This window comes from Phyllobates terribilis, unplaced genomic scaffold (assembly GCF_046119375.1).
Source record: "Phyllobates terribilis strain yellow unplaced genomic scaffold, ASM4611937v1 Scaffold_11__3_contigs__length_659146591, whole genome shotgun sequence".
Classification (NCBI taxonomy): domain Eukaryota; kingdom Metazoa; phylum Chordata; class Amphibia; order Anura; family Dendrobatidae; genus Phyllobates; species Phyllobates terribilis.
In genome coordinates this window covers 438,777,067-438,800,561 of record NW_027362771.1, presented here as the reverse complement: position 1 = coordinate 438,800,561, position 23,495 = coordinate 438,777,067, and the positions used below count along the sequence as shown (strand labels likewise).

General features: G+C 41.5%; 2 protein-coding genes across 4 annotated transcripts in view; one reads left to right on the top strand and one right to left on the bottom strand.

Annotated features, from left to right (window-relative positions):
- POLG (DNA polymerase gamma, catalytic subunit) overlaps nucleotides 1-19,387 on the top strand; it is an 82,295-nt gene extending 62,908 nt beyond the window's left edge. The window contains exons 20-22 of one of the 3 annotated variants that reach the window (XM_073653254.1): nucleotides 6,550-6,758; nucleotides 14,445-14,605; nucleotides 19,172-19,387. In XM_073653254.1, coding sequence (XP_073509355.1) covers nucleotides 6,550-6,758; nucleotides 14,445-14,605; nucleotides 19,172-19,236 — 435 coding nt within the window. In that variant the 3' untranslated portion in view covers nucleotides 19,237-19,387. The remainder of the gene's footprint in view (nucleotides 1-6,549; nucleotides 6,759-14,444; nucleotides 14,606-19,171) is intronic. The other 2 variants (XM_073653253.1, XM_073653255.1) reach the window with 2 other exon arrangements.
- FANCI (FA complementation group I) overlaps nucleotides 16,742-23,495 on the bottom strand; it is a 112,408-nt gene continuing 105,654 nt past the window's right edge. The window contains exons 35-38 of the mRNA XM_073653252.1: nucleotides 20,824-20,889; nucleotides 19,829-19,924; nucleotides 19,629-19,751; nucleotides 16,742-19,467 (exon numbers count right to left, since the gene is read on the bottom strand). Of these exons, the coding sequence (XP_073509353.1) occupies nucleotides 19,411-19,467; nucleotides 19,629-19,751; nucleotides 19,829-19,924; nucleotides 20,824-20,889 (342 nt within the window). The 3' untranslated portion in view covers nucleotides 16,742-19,410. The remainder of the gene's footprint in view (nucleotides 19,468-19,628; nucleotides 19,752-19,828; nucleotides 19,925-20,823; nucleotides 20,890-23,495) is intronic.

Genomic DNA, 23,495 nt, shown 5'->3' with positions numbered 1-23,495 from the left:
TGCTTCTGTTAATACATCCCAGAATTGTATTTGCCTTTTTTGCTGCTGCATCACACTGTTGACTCATGTTCAGTCTATGATCTATTAGTATACCTAAGTCTTTTTCACATGTACTGTTGCTTAGCTCTATTCCTCCCATTCTGTATATGCTTTTTTCATTTTTATTGCCCAGATGTAGTACTTTGCATTTTTCCCTGTTAAAAACCATTCTGTTGGTTGCTGCCCACTGCTCCAGTTTATTTAGGTCTTTTTGAATCCTCTCTCTCTCTTCTCTAGTATTAGCTATCCCTCCTAGCTTTGTATCATCAGCAAATTTAATCAGTTTACCCTCAATTCCTTCATCTAAATCATTGATAAAGATGTTGAACAATACAGGTCCCAGGACGGAGCCCTGTGGTACCCCACTTGAGACATTCATCCAGCTGGATGTGAAGCCATTTACAACCACCCTTTGAGTCCGATCACTAAGCCAGTTATGAATCCACCTAACAGTTGCCTGGTCCATTGCATACTTGGTCATTTTTTCAATAAGGATGGTGTGAGATACTTTGTCAAATGCTTTGCTGAAGTCAAGATATACTATATCTACAGCATTTCCCTGATCCAACCAGTCAGTGATTCTGTCATAGAAGGAAATTAAGTTAGTCTGACATGACTTGTTAATTACAAACCCATGCTGACTCTGGTTAATCACTTCATTCTTATCCATGTACTTACATACATGTTGTTTAATAATTTGTTCAAAGATCTTTCCTGGTATAGAAGTTAGACTCACCGGCCTATAGTTCCCTGGGTCCACCTTCTTCCCCTTTTTGAAGATGGGAACAACATTTGCTCTTCTCCAGTCTTCTGGGGCTTCTCCTGTTCTCCAAGAATTTTCAAAGATTATGGAGAGTGGTTCTAAAATTTCTTCTACGATCTCCTTCAGTACTCTGGGGTGTAATTCATCTGGACCTGGAGACTTGAACTCATTTATGTTAGCTAAATATTCCCTCACAATCTTTCTGTTTACAGATAACTTGGATTCCTCTATTCCTTTAAAAGGACCGTGAAGATCAGTTGATGTTACATTTTCTTTCTGAGAGAAAACAGATGCAAAATAGGAATTAAAAAGTTCGGACTTCTCAACATCCTCTCTTACCATTTCTCCATTTTCATCCTGTAAAAATCCTATAGCATCTTTGACTTTTCTTTTACTTTTGACATACCCCCAAAATCCTTTTTTATTGCTTTTGACATCTCTTGCAAGCCTTAATTCATTGTCAGCTTTAGCTAACCTGATACGTGCCCTACAGGATCTGCAGACTGCATTATAATCTTCTTTAGATATGCCTCCCTCTTTCCATTTAATAAACATTTCTTTCTTTCTTTTTAGCATGTGTTTAAGTTCTGTGTTCATCCATCCTGGTTTCCTTAAATGCTTCCCATTCTTCCTACTTTTCGGGATTGTTAACGATTGTGCTTTGAGAATCTCATTTTTAAAAATTTCCCATCCTTCCTGGACATTTTTGTCCTTAAGGGCATCCAGCCATTGGATCCCTCCTATTCTCTTTCTGAGTCTCTTAAAATCTGCCTTTCTAAAATCTAACCTTGAAGTTTGAGTCTTCACATGTCTTCCTCCTCTAGTTATCCAAAATTCTATAATAGCATGATCACTGCCTCCTAGGGTCCCAGCCACCTTTACCTCCTCAACCATTTCCTCCCTGTTTATAAGGATTAGATCCAAAGTAGCAGATCCCCTTGTTTTCTCCCCTACCTTTTGGAAGATAAAGTTGTCAGCAAGAGAGGATAAGAATTTGCTTGACCTGTTAGTTTTACTTGAGAGAGATTCCCAACAAATGTCTGGATAGTTGAAATCTCCCATGACCACTACGTCATATTTTTTGGAGAACTTGGTCATTTGATACGTAAAGAGTTCATCCATATCTTCAGCTTGCCCAGGTGGCCTGTAGTAAATGCCTACAATGGTGTCCTTTCCGTTGTTCTCTCCTTGTATTCTTACCCAAACAGTTTCCACAGAACTCCCAGTCTCTGAAGCTTCAATCTCTGTGCAGATATTCGCTTTTCTAACATACAATGCAACACCTCCTCCTCGTTTATCAAGTCTGTTTCTTGCAAATAAGTTGTATCCTTTTAGCCTTTTATTCCAATCATGTGTATCGTCCCACCAAGTTTCAGTGATTCCAATGACATCATATTCCTTTTCCTGCATTAGTAGTTCCAATTCTCCTTGTTTGTTGCCCATGCTTTGTGCATTTGTATAAAAACATTTTAGTTTGTGATTGGTTTCTCTTCCTCCCATATTTTTATTATTTAAATTGTTTTGTCTTTGTTCTTCCTTTCCACTTCCAGTAGCAGAGATCTCAATAGTATTTGTCAGCTGTATGGCTTTTTCTGGCCTTTTGCTTCCCTTCCCACATTGTTCTAGTTTAAAGCTCTTCTGATGAGTGTAGCAAGGCGACTTCCAAATACATGTTTTCCAGTCTTCGTAAGGTGCACCCCATCTCTAGCAAGTAGTCCATCGTATAGGTAATTCATTCCGTGATCCAGAAATCCAAATCCTTGTTGACGGCACCATCGACGTAGCCAGTTGTTCACCTTTAGTGTTGATCCTTTCTCCCAGTTCACTGGCAGGTGGTGACAACGGATGCTAGCCTCCTCGCCTGGGGAGTGGTGTTCCGCAACCTTACGGTCCAGGGTCGTTGGTCTCAGGAGGAGTCCTTTCTGCCTATCAACATCCTAGAGATCAGGGACATTCTCCTGTCCCTTCATCACTGGCAGACCCTTCTCAGGGACTTACCAGTCCGAATCCAGACACAGTGCCACGGCGGTGGCATATGTCAACCACCAGGGACAGACCCAGAGTCCCTTGGCTTTAGCCGAAGGTTCCAAAATCCTTCTCTGGGCAGAGAGCAGGATTCTGGCGGCCCCAGAGTAGAGAACTAGGCCGCCGACTTTCTCAGTCGCGAGGGTCTCGCGGCAGGGGAACGGTCTCTACATCAGGATGCCTTCCTTCAGATTTGTCTGAGGTGGGGCACTCCGGATGTAGATCTCATGGCGTTCCAGTTGAACAGGAAGGTGACGCAGTTTGTGTCCAGATCCCGCAACCCCCTCGCGGTGGGTGTCGACGCCCTGGCGATACCCTGGTCACAGTTCGCGCTACCTTATCTGTTCTCACCCCTTCCCCTTCTACCCCGGCTGCTGAAGAAGATCAAAGCAGAGGGAGTGCCGGTCATATTCATCTCCCCGGATTGACCCAGGAGGTCCTGGTATGCAGAGGTCATCAATCATCTTGCAGACGCCCCTTGGAAGCTCCCAGACAGGCCAGACCTACTTTCTCAGGGCCCCATCTTCCACCGGAATTCTCAGTCACTCAATTTAACGGCGTGGCTGTTGAAACCACGGTACTGAGAGAGTCTGGTTTTTCAGAACCAGGAGACCATGATCCGGGCTCAGAAAACTTCATTTTCCCGAGTATACTACTGGGCCTGGAAGGCTTTTTTCCATTGGTGGGACAGTACCCACACCGTGCCGATGAGATTCTCCCTTCCGTCGATTTTGGCCTCTCTCCAGGCTGGGCTCAACTTGGGACTTGCTCTCAGTTCCCTGAAGGGCCAAGTCTCTGCGCTTTCTATTCTTTTTCAGAAAAATGTGGTTTCTCGTGCTCAGGTTAAAACCTTTCTTCAGGGAGTGGCTCACGCTGTCCCTCCATACCGAATGCCAGTTGGTCCCTGGGACCTCAACCTGGTCCTGGAGGCTCTTAGGAGTTCCCCCTTCGAACCTCTGCGAGAAGTGTCTCTGTCCCTTCTTTCTTGGAAAGTGTTTTTTCTTGTGGCAATCACTTCCATCCGGCGCATGTTGGAGCTAGCGGCTCTCTCCTGTCGATCTCCTTTTCTGATCCTCCACAAGGACAAGGTAGTCTTGAGACTGGTGCCTTCTTTTCTTCCCAAGGTGGTCTCTGCCTTTCACCTTAATTATGACATTGTACTTCCTTCCTTTTGCCCGACTCCGTCTCATCCTCTGGAACGTTCTCTGAATAGGTTGGACCTTGTCAGAGCAGTTCGGGTTTACCTGGCTAGGACCGCCCCCTTCCGGAGGATGGATTCCTGTTTTGTTATCGCTGAGGGAGCTCGGAGAGGCCTTCCGGCTTCCAAGGCTACAATTGCTCACTGGATCAGGACAGCAATTCTGGAGGCGTCCCAGAGTAAGAACAGAATTCCTCCTCCCGAGATTAAGGCCCACTCTACCAGAGCGGTGGGCGCCTCCTGGGCGCTTCGTCATAGGGCATCCTGCCTACAGCTGTGCAAAGCGTCAACCTGGTCCTCTATCCACACGTTCGCCAAGTTTTACAGGGTTCATACCTATGCTTCGGCTGACGCCAGACTAGGTATCAGAATCCTACAGGCGGCAGTGGTTAGTTCTCCGACATGAATGGAGTTGTTCACTGCTGTTTCCCTCCCAATGGACTGCTTTTGAACGTCCCATGGTTTCCTGTACAAGCAGTAGGAGAAGCAACATAAAACAAAGAGAAATATCAGAAAATCAAACTGTAACATAACAATAACAGTTAGTAAAGCTGTCAAAATGGGAGGGTGCTGTGTCCCCAATGAAGGCTCCGAGAAACAGATTTTACGATGAGTAACCAAAAATCCTGTTTTCTCTATTGCTTCGTTGGGGGACACAGGATTTCTCGGTTGCTTTATTGGGGAATATAGAAACCAAAGGTTTATATTCTGCCACCTGGAGGCTGACACTAAGAATACATTAAAAAAAAAAAAAAAAACTCTTTCCCCAATAGGCTACAGCAGGGCAGATAACAACCACCTATTTGGGGATCATTTAAATTACCGGCAGTACTGTTTAGTCCATGGTTTGGAAGGCTTCGTGCTTTTCGGATTTGGTTTGTCAGACAAAAACTAAGGAACAATGACCTTAGACGTCATGTTTCTACTATTAAATTTAGAAAGCCTGTTGTTCGTAGATGAAAATATATCGGCAGCACTCCTATAGCAATATCCTCCTTTTTAATTTTTTTATGCCTGTTTTGAGCCAGGGTTGAATCTCAAGGGCTAGGTTCCTGCCTTTGGCTATCCAGGTCCAGTGGAATTTGACTTGTAGGCCATAGGTCAGGGCGGTCCACTTGGGGAGGGCAAACTCGAGGCCACCATATTAGCCCCCTGGATTTGGGGTACCTAAATCTGGTCTTCAGTCCTCTGTTTTGTGATGGTCAGAGATTTTTCTCTTCAGCTTTCCGGCTCCAAGAAGGGCTTTAACCAGTCTCTCTCCTTCTCCGGGACAGAATGGTCGGGCGTTTGACTCCCTCCTTTTTCCTTTAGAGTGTTTTCCACCTTTCACTTTAATGATGCCCTCCTTCCTTTAGATACTTCGCCTCTCATCTCCCTGAGAGATTTTTTTTACAAAATCTGACATAGTCAGAGCTGAGTAGCTCTGTCTCTCACATCTCAGTTTGGTCGTTCAGATGCCTGGTTGGTCATTCTGTGATGCTCTATCAGAGGTCAGACCATCTCTAGGGCCACCATTGTTCTCTGGTTTCAATCTGCCAATGCAGAAGATTGGACTAAAATAGGGCGCCCCTGTCAGGGCTTGGCACTCTCTCACCCTGTTGGCTAGAAGCCTCTTGAGTCTCACACCTTTTAGGTATCTGTTGTTCTATTCCATAGGGTCACTAATTATTCTTGTATCCACATCTTTCTGGAGCTCTCACCTTTTGCGTTTTAGGGATAGTCTTTGCAGAAGGGAACTACAAGTGGCAAACCTGAGGGATTGCTATTCTTCCTTCTGCAGTACTGGTATTCATTTGCCCACCCCAGGGACAGCTTTAGGACATCCCATGATTCCTATGTCCCCCAATGAAGTGACCAAGATATGATTTTTAGAATCACAATAAAATCTTTCTTGTAGCCTCCTTCATTGGGGGACACAGCACCCTCCCTTGTTTGGTGGGTCTTGATTTTGCTCCACCTACTGCTTTTGCACTAACTGAATAGCTGAGCGTTAATTATTTGGAGTGTGTTTAATAAAAAGAATCTGATAAAAAAAAGAATAGCTGGGTGCTGGTGTTGCCTACTGGGAAGGAGTAAGCTTGTAAGATTTATTCTCAGTGTCCTCCATGTGGCATCATATAAACCCATGTTTCCTGTGTTCCCCTATAAAGGCCATGATAAGAAGATTTTAACGTGAGTCTTATCGTAAAATTCCTTTCAAGTTGACTATACTTGGGGACACAGCTCCATACTATTGGGCAATATTTTTCTTTCCTGGATTCAGTTTATGTTAGTTCCTAGTTGATATCTGTAGATTTTTTTTTGTTTTTGAGTTGATACTGCTTTTGGCACTAAACTGACAACCTAGTGCCCGAGGAGCAGGTATAGCCAAGACTCTTTTTTTTTTTTTACCCTTTGTTAAGCCTCCTAGTGGCATGGTGTATACCCATGGTTCTGTGTGCTCCAATGTATTCAACAAGAGGAAAATTTACTGTAAGAACAAAAATCCATTTCCTGTTGTGTAATTTTTATCTTCTCTTTATAGTTTATAACCAGTAGAGTGAACTGGGTTGTACAGAGTTCAGCTGTTGACTACCTGCATCTTATGCTAGTAGCCATGAAGTGGCTTTTTGAAGAATACGAGATTGATGGGCGCTTCTGCATTAGCATCCATGATGAAGTTCGATACTTAGTGCGCAGTGAGGACAGATATCGAGCAGCACTTGCGCTTCAGATCACAAATCTGCTAACAAGGTATAGTTCTCAGTCGTCTCTTCTCTAATAAATGTTAGGATGTTTAATAGCAATACGTTGTCAGAATCTGAAGTCCGAAGCAGGCCAGCATCAGAGCTCAAAGTATAGAGCCTGCTAGCTGCACCCGCTTCTTACCCAGGTAACCATCCAATCTTAGACTGCAGCAGTGGTTGGTAACCTAGGCAACAAGGTTTATGCTATAGAATTAAAAATCCATCTATTCTACAGAACGAAGAGGATTTTTCTTAATGGTTACATTGCAAAGTTGCTTCTTTTTACAAACACTGTGCAATTTTAAATGTTTAAGAACTTGAGACAACCCCTTTAATTAGGCAATTTGGTTAAACAAATGGGACGTTTATTAGAACCCCAACATCTAAGTTGAGTGGTTCTATCCTGCTGAAAACCTTCCTTTAAAGGGGCTGTCCACTACTCGGACAACCCCTTCTCAATTGCTATATTCCCACTTATAAAATAACAGCCTGTACTTGTTTGTTCTCCGGTGCCGGCACTGATCCAGCAATAATTACATTTGACCTAACGGGACTCGCATGACGTTATTATGTTACATGAACCCTGCAGCCAATCAGTGGCCGCTTCACGCTCACTTCCATCGGACGTAACAAACATTCGGAGGAGGTCAGAGAGCAGCAGCCCTCACTTCTTCTGGGTTTCTGTTTCATCTGAAGAAAGTGCGAGTGAAGTGGCCACTGATTGGCTGCAGGGCTCATGTGCCAAAACAGCGTCATGTGAGTCTTGCGAGACCAGGCGCTGACATCGCTAGATTGTAACCTTTTGTTGGATAAATAATCAGTTAATGGGGTTGGCCACATTATTTTTATTTTCTCAGATGTGTTGAGGATAGAAAACATAATATCCAGTCCATAAAATGGCGGTGGAGCATGTGACTATATCAGATCAGTAACATCCAGTTAAAAAAACACCTAACAGGAAAGCTGATTTTCTATTGGAGGAGGCTGATGGACAGGTCTGGTCACATGTTCCTCCACCAGCAGCCATTGTATGGACAGGAGAGCAGTGCCGTCTGTGAAGAAAGCTGCAGTAAGACGAGCAGGAGAAGAACCTGTAACACTTATATAATAGTAAATGTACACAAAATCATGTCCCCAACCCATCTGTTACAGTAAACATAAAGGCCCCAGACCGGAGTTTTCTCGCCAGTCTTGATTCGGGGCACGTTGGAGTCAGACGCTCCTGATTCACTAAGCGGCTTTAACTGGAGTAAGATTTCTGGTGTAAGGAGTACCATAACTAGTCATGAATTAGATGAGTTGTAATGTCACGCCCCAGCTCCATCCATTGTGGCGGAGCATGAAAACACCAAAAGCTGCAATTTTTTGTGCAACTCCACATTGTGCAGAAAATGTGCAACTTTTCAAGGCAATTTATGCCAGATTTCTGGCAAAATTGCTTTGATGAAGCGGAGCCAAAGTGGCCAAGCCCCTTAAAAGCATTGTGTGAAGTAGAGCACATACCGGGATTTGTCCCCTTCAAGCTGCTGTACTCCAGTGACATGCTTTGTTTTAGGGCTTTGCATTCTCTGCCCTTTGTGATGTCATGAGCTGTGTCATCATACATTCTATGATTTCATGCGTCTTCTAATATGATGATGAATGCCAATATTTTATATTTAACCGATCAATAACTGGCAAATTTTGGGCCTTTTTTGATTGGATTCCTTAACTTTTTTTATATATATATATATATATATATATATATATATATAATTTTCCTGTCAATTCAGCTTTATGATGGCTTGTTTTCTTGCGGGACAAGATGATGTTGCTGACAGCTCTCTGGCTGCGTAGTCAAAGCAGTGAGCTGTCAGTCAAGCAGAAGAAGGTGGGACTGTGCAGGGAATAGAGCTAAGGAAGAAGAGACTTGGGAAGTGCTTTGACACTCCCAAAGCACTTAAGCCTCATTTCCATGTGAGTTAAGACAATAATTGTTTTTCAGTCAGAGAGCAACAGAGCACAGATGTGTAAAGACGTGGATGACATTATTTGGTTATGTTGCTCTATGAAAGAAACAGTCAAGTTAAAGGGGATCACCCCCTCCAATGTCTTCTAATAGATGCCTTAACATAATCCTGAATTTTTTAGGAGGGTCACTAAAAACATTTGTTACCTGTGTTTAAGAATTTAATAACAAGTAGTGATATTAGTTATTTAGCGCACTATAGATTGATAAAAAAAGAAACTTTTTTTTTTTTCTGAGTTCAGGCATCCTTTATTTTCATTGGGGGTTCGGATACTGTTCTGGTACCTGAACCGAACTTTTAGATAAAGGTCAGGTACCAGAATCCGAACTTCCAGCGGTCCGCCCATCCCTAGTCATTAGTACATGTATTGTGTAAAGTAGTTAAAAAACATAATGTAACACAAATTTAATCTAAACATGTCTCTATTAGTGTTGAGCGAGTATGTTCTATTAACCCTTTCGCTGAGTATGCTCGGGCGAGCTCCGAGTATTTATAGCTGCTCGGTGTTAAGGTTAAATCGCTCCCGTGTGCATGATTTGCAACTGTTTGACAGCTTTATTACATGGGAGAAATGTCTATTTCTTACACATTCCTCACATGTAATAAAACTGTCAAACAGTTGCAAATCATGCACACGGGAGTGATGCAACCATATCACCGAGCAGCTATAAATACTCGGAGCTCGGCCCGAGAATACTCGCTCAACACTAGTCTCTATGTTATGTACAGTTAGGCCCAGAAGTATTTGGACAGTGACCTAATCGTCATGATTTGGGCTCTACAGGCCACTTAATCTTATTTAAAATGAAACAACTGAATGCATTTAAAGTGTAGATTTTCAGCATCTGTCAGCAGGTTTTTGCTATGTAATCTGAAGACAACATGCTCTAAGGCAGGGATGTTAAACTCAAACACACAGAGGGACAAAATAAAAAATTTGGACAAAGTAGCAGGCCAACCAGTATACAGTATAATGGGCCCCACATACTCCTCTAAACTATATAATGGGCCCACATAGGGGTGGTGGTTCTGGTGTCACAGGCCAAATATAATCACCCCCCCCCCTTCTGTGATAAATAGCTCACTATCTATAAACATTATATATAGAGAGCCTGGTGTGACCAGGGTTAGCTTTCTCAGCTCTGCTGCATTGTTAAATCTAAAAACTTAGTTTGGCTGCACCCAGTAAACTAAGTGATAAAGTAGTGTTCAAAATAATATGACTAACCAGATTAATCACTGTTTTTGGTATAAATTAGATTACCACATGTCAAACAATTTATCAGTTTGTGCAGTAGATTCTAAGAAAACCAACAGACTCCGCATTCATGATCTGCATGTTTTTGAGTCTGTGTATTTGAATAATTAATTGAAAGGTGGTGTGTTCAAAATAATAGCAGTGTGGAGTTCAATTAGTGAGGTCAATCATTCTGTGAAGAAACAGGTGTGAATCAGGTGGCCCTTATTTAAGGGTGAAGCCAGCACATGTTGTACATGCATTTCTCCTTGAAAGCCTGAGAAATATGGGTCGTTCGAGACATTGTTCAGAAGAACAGCGTACTTTAATTAAAAAGTTGATTGGAGAGGGTAAAACTTATAAAGAAGTGAAGACAATGATATGCTGTTATGCTAAAATTATTTCCAATGCATTAAAATGGAAAGCAAAACCAGAGAGATGTGGAAGAAAACAGAAGACTACCATTCGAATGGATCGAAGATTAGCCAGAATGGCAAAGGCTCAGCCAATGATCAGCTCCCGGATGATCAAAGACAGTCTCAAGTTACCTGTGATTATTGTGACAGTTAGAAGACACCTGTGTGAAGCTAATCCCTTAGCAAGAAGTCCACGCAAAGTCCAACTGTTAAAACAAAGACATGTACGGAAGCGGATACAAAATTGCCAAAGAACACATCAACTGGCCTGAGGAAGAGAAATGGAAAAGCATTTTGTGGACTGATGAAAGTAAAATTGTTATTTTTGGGTCCAAGGGCTGCAGACAGGTCATCAGACGACCCCAAACTCTGCATTCAAGCCACACTACATTCTGAAAACACAAGCATGGTGGTGCAAGCATCATATGGGCATGTTTCTCTTACTGTGGTGCCAGATCTATTTACCGCATACCAGGGATCATCGACCAGTTTGCATATATTAAAATATTTGAAGAGGTCATGTTGCCTTACGCTGAAGAGGATATGCCCTTGAAATGGGTGTTTCAACAAGACAATGACCCTAAACACACAAGTAAACGAGCAAAATCTAGGTTCCAGTCCAACAAAATTGAGATTATGGAGTGGCCAGCCCAATCCCGGACCTTAAAGCGCACCTGTCAGCAGGATTGTGCTCAGTAAACTACATATACTGTCAGGTGGGAGACATTACACTGATTAGTATGATATCTTGGTTTGGGAAATCCGTCCTGTGCTTCTTGTGTAATCTTTACTTTTAGTTTGGAGATATGATATGCTCGTGCGTCGGGGCGGCCTGTGGGGGAGCTCTGCTTACATATTCATCGTTCAGTGACCTGCCTCCCATTTTACATAATGCATCTAGTAATGCTGGGCTAGGTAAAATAGGAGGCAGGTCAGTGTAGGCATATAGCTGAATAAGTAAGCAGAGCACCAGATAAAGCCCCACCCCACAGGCCACCCTGAAACACAAGCATATCATTATCTTCAAACTGAACGTAAAGATTATACAAGAACCAAAGGACAGATTTCATCAACCAAGGTATCATTTTAATCCGTGTAATGTCACCCACCTAACAGTGTATGCAGTTTACTGAGCACAAACCTGCTGACAGGTGCGCTTTAATCCGATAGAACACTTGCAGGGTGACATCAAGAATGCCGTTTCTGAGGCAAAGCCAACAAATGCCAAAAAACTCTGGGATGTAGTCAAAGCATCCTGGGCTGGAATAACAGTTGACAGGTGCCAGACGTTGGTCGACTCTATGCAACATAGATGTGAAGCAGTTCTAAAAAAAACTGTGGGTATACAACTAAATATTAGGTTAGTGATTCACAGGAATGCTAAATCCTCAAAAAAGAGAGAGTACATATTGTGAGTTTGTAAAGACAAATGCAGACACTTCTAAAATAAAAATAGAACAGCCCAATGTTCAATTTGTTATTTTCTGTAAAGTAGTTATAATTATATACATTTCTCTTCATGTTTTGAATTAGAAAATAGTGCGCAATGTTCCCAATGCATGGAAATTAAAGAATAGTATGAAGATTTTGTGCTTAAAGAAGTTGTCCACTACTTTAAGAGTCCCCCAATATATTAACCCAGTGATAAGACATTTTGTAATTACCTTTAGTTGTCCTTCTTCTCTGTGAGCGGCGCTACCCTTGGCGGCTCACAGGTATCACATGACCCTCCCCAGTGATGTCACGGTGTGAAGCGTGACATCAGTGACACGGTCCCCGCGGTGGATGCCGGGCTGTGGGTGGAGTTACCCCGCACGTCACACCCAGCATCCAACGTGTGCTTTCCCAATGAATGAGGAGAGGGAAAGCGCACGGTGGATGCTGGGTGTGACCACCCAGCATCCACCGTGGACCGCAGCACTGAGTCACCCCCGGCTGCAGCCGGAACTTGACGTGACATCAGCGGATGTCAGAGCCGGCTGCAGCCAGGGGGTCACGTGATGCCTGTGAGCGGCCAGTGATAGCGCCGGCTCACAGGCAAGAAGGACACAGCAAGGTTATTTACAAAACCTCTTATCACTAGGTTAATACATCGGGGGACTCTTAAAGGAGTTGTCCACTACTTTTTAACTCATGGTTTTGAACACACTGCTATTATTTTGAACACTACTGTATATTGTTGGATTCAGGGTCTTTTGCTTACATTATGCTGCTCTCATATGAGGTAGCAAAAAGCAGCTGATAGATTCCCTTTAAATAACCCTTTTGCACCAGAGCCTGTTTTCACCTTCCTGACCAGGCCAATTTTTTTTCAATTCTGATGTGTCACTTTATGTGGTAATAACTGTGGAACGCTTCAATGTATCCCAATGATTCTGACATTGTTTTTTAGTGATATACTGTACTTTGTCAGTAGTAAATTTAAGTTAGATATCGAAATTGTGGCAAACATTTTAAAATTTAGCAATTTTCAAACCTTTAATTTTTATGCCCTTAACCCAGATAGTTATATCACAGAAAATAGTTAATAAATAACATTTCCCACATGTGTACTTTACATCAGCATCATTTTTGAAACATAATTTTCAAAAGGCTTAAAAGCTGATCAGCAATTTCTCATTTTTCCAACAAAAATTACGAAACCAATTTGTTTAGGGATCACATCACATTTAAAGTGACTTTGAGGGGCCTATATGACTAAAAATACCCAAGTGACACCATTTTAAAAACTACACCCTTCAAAGTGCTGAAAACCACATTCGGGAAGTTTATTAACTCTCCAAGTGCTTCACAGGAATTATAGCAATATGGAAGGAAAAAATTAAATTTTTTCCTTTTTCCCACAAAAATATTACTTGCTGCACATCTCGTATCTTCACAGCATAGACAATTGCCTTCAGATGACCCCAAAGATAAAAGTCTAAGGGGGTCAGATCGGGAGACCTTGGTGGCCATTCAACTGGCCCACGATGACCAATCCACTTTCCAGGAAACTGTTCATGTAGGAATGCTCGGACCTGACACCCATAATGTGGTGCACCATCTTGTTGGAAAAACTCAGGGAACGTGCCATCTTCAGTGCATAAAGAGGGCAACACATCATCATGTAGCAATTTCAGATATCCAGTGGCATTGAGGTTTCCATTGATGAAGAATGGCCCCACTATCTTTGTACCCCATATAGCACACCATACCATCAAGATAAGAGATGTACAGCATCTGAAACAACGGATAATGGAAGCCTGTGTTAGCATTTCTTCTGCTTTGTTGCTATCAGTGTGTCAAGAGTGGGAGAAGAGGGTTGCATTGACAATCCAACACAAGGGGCAGCACTTTGAACACATTTTATAAGTGGTCATAAACTTGTAAAAAAACTCATGAAAGAATAAAGTTACATTAAAACCAAGCACATCATTGTTTTTCTTATGAAATTCTCAATATGTTTGATGTGTCACATGACCCTCTTCCCATTGAAAAAAATAAAGTTGGATCCAAAATGGCCAACTTCAAAATGGCCACCATGGTCACCACTCATCTGGAAAAGTTTTCCTCCTCCCATATACTAATGTGCTACAAACAGGAAGTTGATATCACCAACCATTCCCATTTTATTTAGGTGTATCTATATAAATGGCCCACACTGTATGTTGAGCGTATTCAATAAGTTACTCGATAGACAAATCTGAAATAATTTTTACCTCCTATTTTAAGTTAGCTGCCTGTATAAGAAGCACTAGAGATACTGCTTTGATTCCTTCCAGGACAACCATCACCCTCTGAGCTAAATCAAGTGCTAATTTATTTTTCGCAGAAAATTGGGAGACACAATCTGACTGGCTGTAATGTGCTACATATCCACTTGCTGTATGGTTTCCCAAAATAAAAAGCCCCGATTCTCTGGGAGGAAGACACAGTAACATTTTAGCTATAAGATTTGCTTGGCTTTCTCATATCCTATCTTCAGTAAAAATGAGATAATGGCTCTAATTTTACAATTCACATATCCATATTTTGTTTTCTCTTCAATCCAGGTGTTTGTTTGCCTACAAGTTAGGGATGGAGGATTTGCCCCAATCGGTGGCATTTTTCAGTGCCGTTGACATTGATCGGTGTATGAGAAAAGAAGTGAACATGGATTGTAAAACTCCATCAAATCCAACTGGTGTAGAGCAGAGATATGGCATTCACCCAGGTACTTTGTCTTCTATATGCTACACATACATTATACACAGAGTCCTTGTAGCATATCATTATTATACCATATTTATTGTGTAAAGGCATACACATTTATATAGAACATAGTAATGTTACATTTTATACAACAAAACATTTAAAGGGGTTGTCCCAAAAAACAGCTTTCACAAGTCAATCCAACTTGTCATCAACCTCGGTCATACAACTAGTGGGAATAATCCGTGGTGATGAGCAGTCACATCCCAGCTATCATCTCCTAGTCCAGATTGCTGACAAACACATCAGCTGTTCATCCTCCTCACTTTATGTTCTTCAGTGTAAGTGAGTGTTGGCTATTGAAACCAATGACAATCCAAAAGTAATGAATTAAATACAGCATCATATCCAACACTTGCTAAAAATAATGTATTATTTGTAATAAGTCTGCTAGAAAGTCATAGTAACATCTATAACTTCTGATTTCTGAATATAAGGACATTTTTAACATTTTGGGTGGAAACCTTTTGCCAGGTAAGCCTCTATATGTGGCCTCTATGATCTATTATAAACTTTCCCCTATCATGTTATAACTTTTCACTTGGTAAGGCAAATACATTTAATTTCAGATGTTTCAACATTTACAATAGTGGATACATTAATAAGGACATGTTATCAGTTTTAGCACGTTAATCTGGCCACATAGTGACCATAGAGCTGAATAAAACATTCTCATTTTTTAAATTTATCTCGGGTGCAGAGATATTGGCTTGTAAAATTTAAGATCATCATATCATTACCAGAGATTCTTCTTTGAGGGTGTGTACTAAGTCTCCTGAATATTATGTTAACCAATCATAAACAAAAGGCGTCATATATGGGTTTTTTTTTTTAATCCCTACAATAGCTGAGAACGGGCTTTCTTGTGCAAGATATGTAATGACAAATAGTCTGGTCTCCCTGCAGAGCTGTGTGTGATTACAAACTCAGTGTGGGGGGAGGGGATACAGCACTGTGAAAGGAGAGCTGAAGCTAGCAGAAGTGTTTGTAATCAGACAAAGCTCACCGGCTCACCGGCCCCCCAGCCCTCTACACTGATTGCTGTGAGATGAAAGTTGAAGAAATATTAGTAATCACTTAGTTCTTCTCTACTGCCAGCACTTTGTAATCACACAACGCTGCAGTAAGTGCAGGGCTGTCTGTTATTACAGGTCTCTCACAGAATAAAGCCTCTTCTCTAATCTGTTGTTGGGGAGTGTTCTTTTTTTCACCCTGCATGATGTCTCCTGCTTATGATTGGTTAATGCAGACCCGGGCAAGGGGCGGCCCGCGGGCCGCATCCGGCCCGCCGGCTGTCAGTGACCGGCCCGCAGAGGCGCTCCGGCAGATCAGCAAGGATGCATGATCTCACCTTGTCTGCCGGGACTCCTCCGGTTCCTTCCTTCTGCCGTGACTTAGAAACACGCCAGGCGCTTGATAGACACGCCGGGCGCGTCCTCTCTGACGCTAGGGGGCGGGGGCAGCTCGCAACCTCTGAAGCTGGGATCCCTGGATGGACTGAGGCGGTGACTCATCCCGCGCACCGCTGACAGAGCAGCGGCTATGTAAGTCAGTGCGGGGATAGGGGGGCTGTGGTGGGGGCCTTGGTGCTGCTCCAGAGCCTGCAGGGCAGGCGTACTGTATGGTCTCTGGAGCATGTGAGTTGGGCTGTGTTACACTGGTTATGAAAAGGAAGGGGGGAATGTTTCTGTATGTGACCGGCCGCGGGACACAGCTCACCGCGTCTGCCGGGACTCCTCCGGTTCCTGAGGAATGATGAGTACACGTGCTTCCTCCCCTGTCCCCTGCAGCAGCCACTCTGTTCTTCTGACACTCGGGCAGACAATTCTTCCAATGGGAGTCCCGATTCTCTGCCCGAGTGTCAGAAGAACAGAGTGGCTGCTGCAGGGGACAGGGGAGGAAGCACGTGGTATGTGTGTACCACTCCTGTTCTCATGATACATCAGGAACCACAGGAGTCCCAGCAGACGCAGTGAGCTTTATCATCCTTGCACCAGAGTAGACCCTGACATCTGCGGGTCACAGTTAGCCCTTAAATATGTCAGCTAACATTAAAAAAAGGAAGATTGATGCAGAATGCAGAGTTTTTAAAAAGGAATGGACTTCTAAATATTTATTTACTGAAGCCAAAGGTAAAGCTGTATGCTTAGTTTGTGGAGAGCAGATAGCTGTGTTTAAGGATTACAATTTAAGTCGCCATTATGAGACTAAACATGCAGAGAAATACAAGAACTTGACAGAGGCAGAGCAGGCACGGGCATCTGAAGATTTGCTATCAAAACTGCAAAGGCAGCAAGGATTTTTTACAAAGCTCCACACATCCAGGGATGCAGCCGTCAGGACAAGCTTTGTAATATCCCACAAAATTGCAAGAAACAGTAAGCCATTCTGTGAAGGGGAGTTCGTCAAAGAATGTTTGGTGGACTCTGCAGCGATAATTTGTCCTGAGAAAAAAGAAGCATTTTCAAATGTGCCCCTCTCCAGACGAACCGTAACAAGACGGGTAGAAGACATTGCGGGGAATTTGGAGTTTCAGCTGAAAAACAAAGTTGATGATTTTATTTTTTTTTGCATGGCTCTGGACGAGAGCTGTGATATCCGTGATACCGCCCAGTTACTTATCTTTGTACGCGGAATAACAAAAAAATTTGAGATGACCGAAGAGCTGTTAGCTTTGCGATCAATGAAAGGTACCACAACAGGGAGTGATTTGTTCACCGAAGTAAATGCATCCATGGACAAACTGGGCCTAAAATGGAACAAATTAGTAAGTGTTATAACCGATGGCTGTCCAAATATGACAGGGAAAAACGTTGGACTTTTGAAGCGGATGCAAGATAAAGTGAATGAAATAAACCCAGAACAGAAATTGATATTTTTGCATTGCATTATTCATCAAGAAGTGCTGTGCAAGTCGGTGCTAAAAATCAGCCATGTTGTTGATGTTGTAACTAAGACAGTTAATTTTATCAGGGCAAGAGGGCTGAATCACAGACAGTTTGTTGCACTGTTGGAGGAGCAAGAAAGTGAACATAGTGACATAGGCTACCACACCGCTGTGAGATGGCTCAGCCTTGGAAAGGTGCTTAAAAGAGTATGGGACCTGAGAGCTGAGATTCAGGATTTTTGTAAGATGAAAGGCAAAGACATCCCAGAGTTCTCAGATAAGCACTGGATGGCAGATCTGGCCTTTGCCATTGATGTGACTACACTAATGAATGAGCTAAATAGCAAGCTCCAAGGCAAAGGCCTCTTTGCACATGAAATGTTCAGCTTGGTGACAGCTTTCATGAGAAAGTTGAAGTTTCTTTCTAGCCAATTGAAGGACAAAATTCTCACTCACGTGCCAACACTGAAAGACGTCACACCATCAGCTGATCACCTCGACAAGTATTCATCCATGTTAGCGGCTTTATATGATGAATTTTCCAGAAGATTTGAAGACTTCAAAGGAGTTGAGAGTGAAATGCACACGATTTCCTCTCCCTTTGCATGCTGTGTGGATAATGCACCCAGTGATGTCCAGTTAGAACTCATTGATCTGCAGTCTGACAATCTACTGGCAGAGCTTTTTAAATCAGTATCACTGCTGGAGTTTTATTCTTCTCTCAAAGAGGAAAACTTTCCAAACATAAGGAGGCATGCTCAGAGGATGTTGGTTCTCTTTGGATCTACCTACGTATGTGAACAAACATTCTCACTGATGAAGTTCAACAAATCCAGATACAGATCCTCTCTCAGTGATGATCACTTGTGTGCTGTTCTTCGCATATCCACCTCAGATATTGAACCTAACTTCAATGAACTTGTTCAGGCCCAAAACGGGCTAGATTACTCTCATTGAACATTTTCATGTTATTGAAATGTTTAATTTTCTGTTCTTTACGAAGTTAAAGGGATGCCGTTCGTTAAAAAACTAACATGATATCTTGACCTAAAATAGCAAGTTTTTTCCAAACACTGTTAAAGTTAACAATTTTCTAAAGTGAACAATCACAAGCTGTTTGCAGTTCAACATCTTATCATTAAATAATGATGTAATTAGGTCCTCCGTATTTTCATTGTATTTTAAATCTTTGCATTGTTTAACATACTGTTTGTTTATGAAAAGATAGCATATGTATATATACAGTATTGGGTAGAACGGAGTTAATTATATTAGTCCGGCCCTCTAAAACCATCCCAATTTCTCATGCGGCCCCCTGGCAAAATTAATTGCCCACCCCTGGGTTAATGTGATACAGGGAAAAAAATCTCTGAAGAATCTAAACTTCAGAAGCAAATAACGAAGAGGAGAAAATAAATTCTGTTTTAATCAGCTCTGCAACCACCATTTCATCATGTGGCCAGTTAAGCATTTAACATGCTCATATTGGTAAAATAGCCTCTTTATATTTATTTAGCAGCAATTTTCACATTTTAGTCTTATACAAAATACACAGCTTTCAACACAAAGCGCTATACATTATATATACTTAGTCTGCTGACTTTTCTGTATTAACATACCTACATTCTGATTACTTTCTAGGTGAGGCATTGGATATCTATGAATTACTTAAAGTAACCAAAGGTGTTTTGGATAAAGGGAGCTGATCCGCCTATATCTGCATATCAGACTGGTCCGCATCCAACTCCCATGGAGTTCTAATGTATTCATGACTTTCATGAAGCAAAATAATGTTAATACAATTCATTTATATTGCATCAAACTGTCAAAAGCTGTAAATAAAGCTGTGCAATCACTCAGTAAAATACTCAATACTGCAGTTACTTCTTCCTCCTTTTCTTCTTTGGTTCTTGACTTTTATTTTGTTCTGACACAGACTGGGAATGGAAGAAAAATATTATAATATAAATTACATTCTCTAGTAATGCAAAAAAATACATTAAAGACAAGTATCCAGCCATGTTTATCATTCAAAGCTGATTTGTTGGGGACTAAACTAATTTTCAGCGTAGGTAACAGCATGACACCAAGCACAGACCTGCTCAATGTTCTCTTCATGCTCCTCCTCAGATCCCTTTTCTTGCATAGCAGCATCCAGGCTCGCTGTATTGATCTTGAAGTCTCTGGAAGTACTAAGCTTCATGTACTGCATCAGATTAACCTGATATGGCAGAAAAGTGTGAGAAAATCTACACTATATATTAGAAGGTACTTTATAAGTTTTAAAAAGTGCCACACCTTTGATTTTTTAGATAATTTTATAAGAAACTCTTCATATTTTTCAATAGCAAAGATTAAATTTGGGATGGGCTTGGTGTCCCTAAGTAGCTTTGCCTAAAAAAAGAAGAAAAAAAAAGAATAAACTACATGATGCATACATATGGTATCCACTTAATCCAATGCAGCATATACTATACTACTGGATGACAGAGACTCTAGATCAGTAAAATCAATTAATTTTATTCAATAAATACAATCAATAAAACAAAAAAGAAACCGGGGTGGAGACAAGAAACCTCCAATGCAGAGAGGTACAATGTCAAGCTACGTTGCATCAGTGTATTACTACATAATAAGAGATCCTGGGAGGTAGAAATATGAGCTAAAGCAAGGAAAGTACAATTCAAGCAATTTTCATAATATTATAAAGTGCGTAATAGGGTACATACTGCCAGGATGAGAAAAGAGGGGGTGTGCAAATGCTAATTAGTACCAGCCAATGATGAATATAAAGTAAAGTGCCTGTATATTCCGAGGGTCATTGAACTTCTATACCCCAGTATATCCTAACAAAGTACCGGAGCTAACATACAACCAGAGGATCATTCAAGTATAATTGTAGATTACCTGTAGTAGTAAGTATTAAACTAATACAGGTAATTTACAATATAACCTATCCCTCCCCCGCTCATTAGTGACTGACAGACTACTCTGTATACCACTAAATACATATGAATGGATATATAGTAATTTACATTAAATAGATACAGGTGAAACAGGAGCCATAAAATATTTTCAGGAACTAATAGCTAGCAATAGGTGGCATTAGACACCGTTGTTTCCTTCTGAGGGAAAGCTTATTTGTAGGATTATATATGGGACTCATTACACAAATTAGGAGATCCACAAGGAGACCCAGTATTACACCCACGACTGAGTCAAATGAAAAAAATATATATATTTTTTTTCTGAAAAGTACAACCCATCCACTTCCCCAAGAATAAGCACCATACCGACGACATCACTGCGCCATCCTCCTTTTTCTTCTTTTCTCCAGATATACTTTCACTTTGTATAGTCTGCAAGCCCAAGAAAATAACAAGGAGTTATGCTACAACATAGGTGTCAACCATATAGCTTTATAAAAACTAATTACTCCGATACATTGCTATATACAGGAGATGGATGTCGGCCAAACAATGGTTCGGTCGGCTGTCCCATGCATAGGATCTCTTCAGTTGTCTCTATCAGAGCCCTCGCCAGATACGTCTGGTTGTGGCTTACGCCTGGGAAAAGAAAAGCATTGGCATTCCGAAATCAGACATCCCACATTCCTAAGTCCCTGAAAAATCAATTGTCCGAGGCCCCTCTTCACATCAGACTGTCTACTCTATGCCAAGATTAGTCTACTGTGTGTAGGGGGCTTAACACTGTGATCAATTGATGTAATACTGTGTGTGTACACTCCCTGACAGAGGTTATGTCGCATATCCGTGTTATGTAAATAAAAGCTTATAACCGGACGTTAAATTCATCCATTGGTTTTATAAATTACTCTTTTGAAAGCTGAAACCCTCCCAAATTTGGTTTTGGTTAAGAAAATAAATTGGCATCAATGCTGAAATATTGATCGTTTAATGAACACAGAATGGTCAGATTTTGGCAAGACATAAGTTTTGTCGTCTGGTCATATAATGCACCCAATCCTAGTTTACATCCTCACCCTCACCAGTGCTCAGTAAATGATCGGTTAATTAGTGGGTGTGTATAAAAAGAAACCCAGCACCCCAGACCTTCACTTGAACTGCAACTTGAGCTCTGACAACATGCCAAAAATCCACCCTGCGACCAAAGCCTTAATTATCAAGAGGCTGAAGACCAGATCCACTGCAGAGGTGGCTGGCACCTTTAATGTGTCTCACCGTCAAGTACAAAGAATTAAAAAAAGATTTGAAGAGACTGGAGATGTGTTTGACAAGCCCAAGTCTGGCAGACCCTGCAACACAACTGCTCAGGAGGAACGTTTGTTGGTTAGAAAATCCAAAGCAAGCCCCTCTTCCACTGCAGCAGAGCTCCAACAGGCCTGGTCACCTCAAGTCCCTGTGTCAATTAGAACAGTTTGTAGGATTCTGTCTCGAAATGGCCTCCATGGTCGAATCAGTGCCCAGAAGCCAACACTAAACAAAAGGCAAATAAAAAAAACTGTGTGGCATTTGCAAAGTCCCACAGCCTGCTAAACCGGTGGATGCTGGAAAAGTGGCAGAAGGTGGATTTTTCTGATGAATCTTCAGTAGAATTACATCACAGCCGCCGCAAATACTGCAGGAGACCTACTGGAGCCCGTATGGATCCAAAATACACCCATAAAACAGTTACATTTGGTGGTGGAAAGATCATGGTCTGGGGTTACATTCAGTATGGGGGTGTGCGAAACATTTGCAAGGTGAAAGGCAATATCAATAGCCTAAAATATCAAGAAGTATTAGCTACCTCTTACATTCCAAATCATAAAAGGGGTCAAATTCTGCAGCAGGATGGTGCTCCATCTCATACATCCATCTCTACAACAAAGTTCCTCCAGGCAAAAAAGATCAAGGTGCTCAAGGACTGGCCAGCCCAGTCACCAGACATGAACATCATTCAGCATGTTTGGGGTAGGATGAAAGAGGAAACTTGGAAGGCAAAACCAAAGAATCTAGATGAACTCTGGGAGGCGTGTAAGACTGCATTCTCTGCTATTCCTGATGACTTCATTAATAAATTGTATGAATCATTGTTGAGCCGCATGGATGCAGTCCTTCAAGATCATGGAAGTCACACAAAATATTAAATATGACTCTAATAGCACCACAACTTCATTCACCAATGTTATGCAACATATATTTGTATTTTAAGATAATTATTTGTTTGAATATCACATTACTTTCTGTGGGCGACAAAACTTTTGTCTTGCCAAAATCTGACCTTTCTGTGTTCAATAAATGATCAATATTTCAGCATTGAGGCCAATTTATTTTCTTAACCTAAACCAAATTTGGGAGGGTTTCAGCTTTCAAAAGAGTAATTTATAAAAACAATGGATGAATTTAACGTCCGGTTATAAGCTTTCATTTACATAACATTGATAAGCGACATAACTTCTGTCAGGAAGTGAATATTTCAAAAGCAAGATAAGCATGGAAAAGTGATGCATGGCATGTCTACGAGATAGCAAGAATGGATGTTGCTTTTTATTGGTAGTAGGGAGTGATAATAGTCAGTTCAGTCTTTGTACGGCTCTATGGAATATGTGGTGCAGCATAAGTATCGGGATATGTAAGCACAGAACATGAAAACTACAGCTCTAATTCTAGTAGTAAAAATGGCACAGAATGTTGTTTAGCCACTAATGAGCTGAAAGAAATCATCATTCCTGCTATAGACATTTTTGCCATCAAAAAGTTGTAGAATTCTCAATAAAGTGTAGCTGGACTGAGCAAACCAGGCATAGGTGACTGATGTGGAACAAGTTTACTATAATATATGTCAGATATATATATATATATATACATATATGCCATTATCTATATTCAAAATCTGTGCCGGCTGCACATTATTCCAATTTCTGGTGCACAGGCTGATCAACAATGCACCTCTTCATGAATTTGCCACTTTTTACACCAGCAGGCTTTTTGTCCAAGACTGG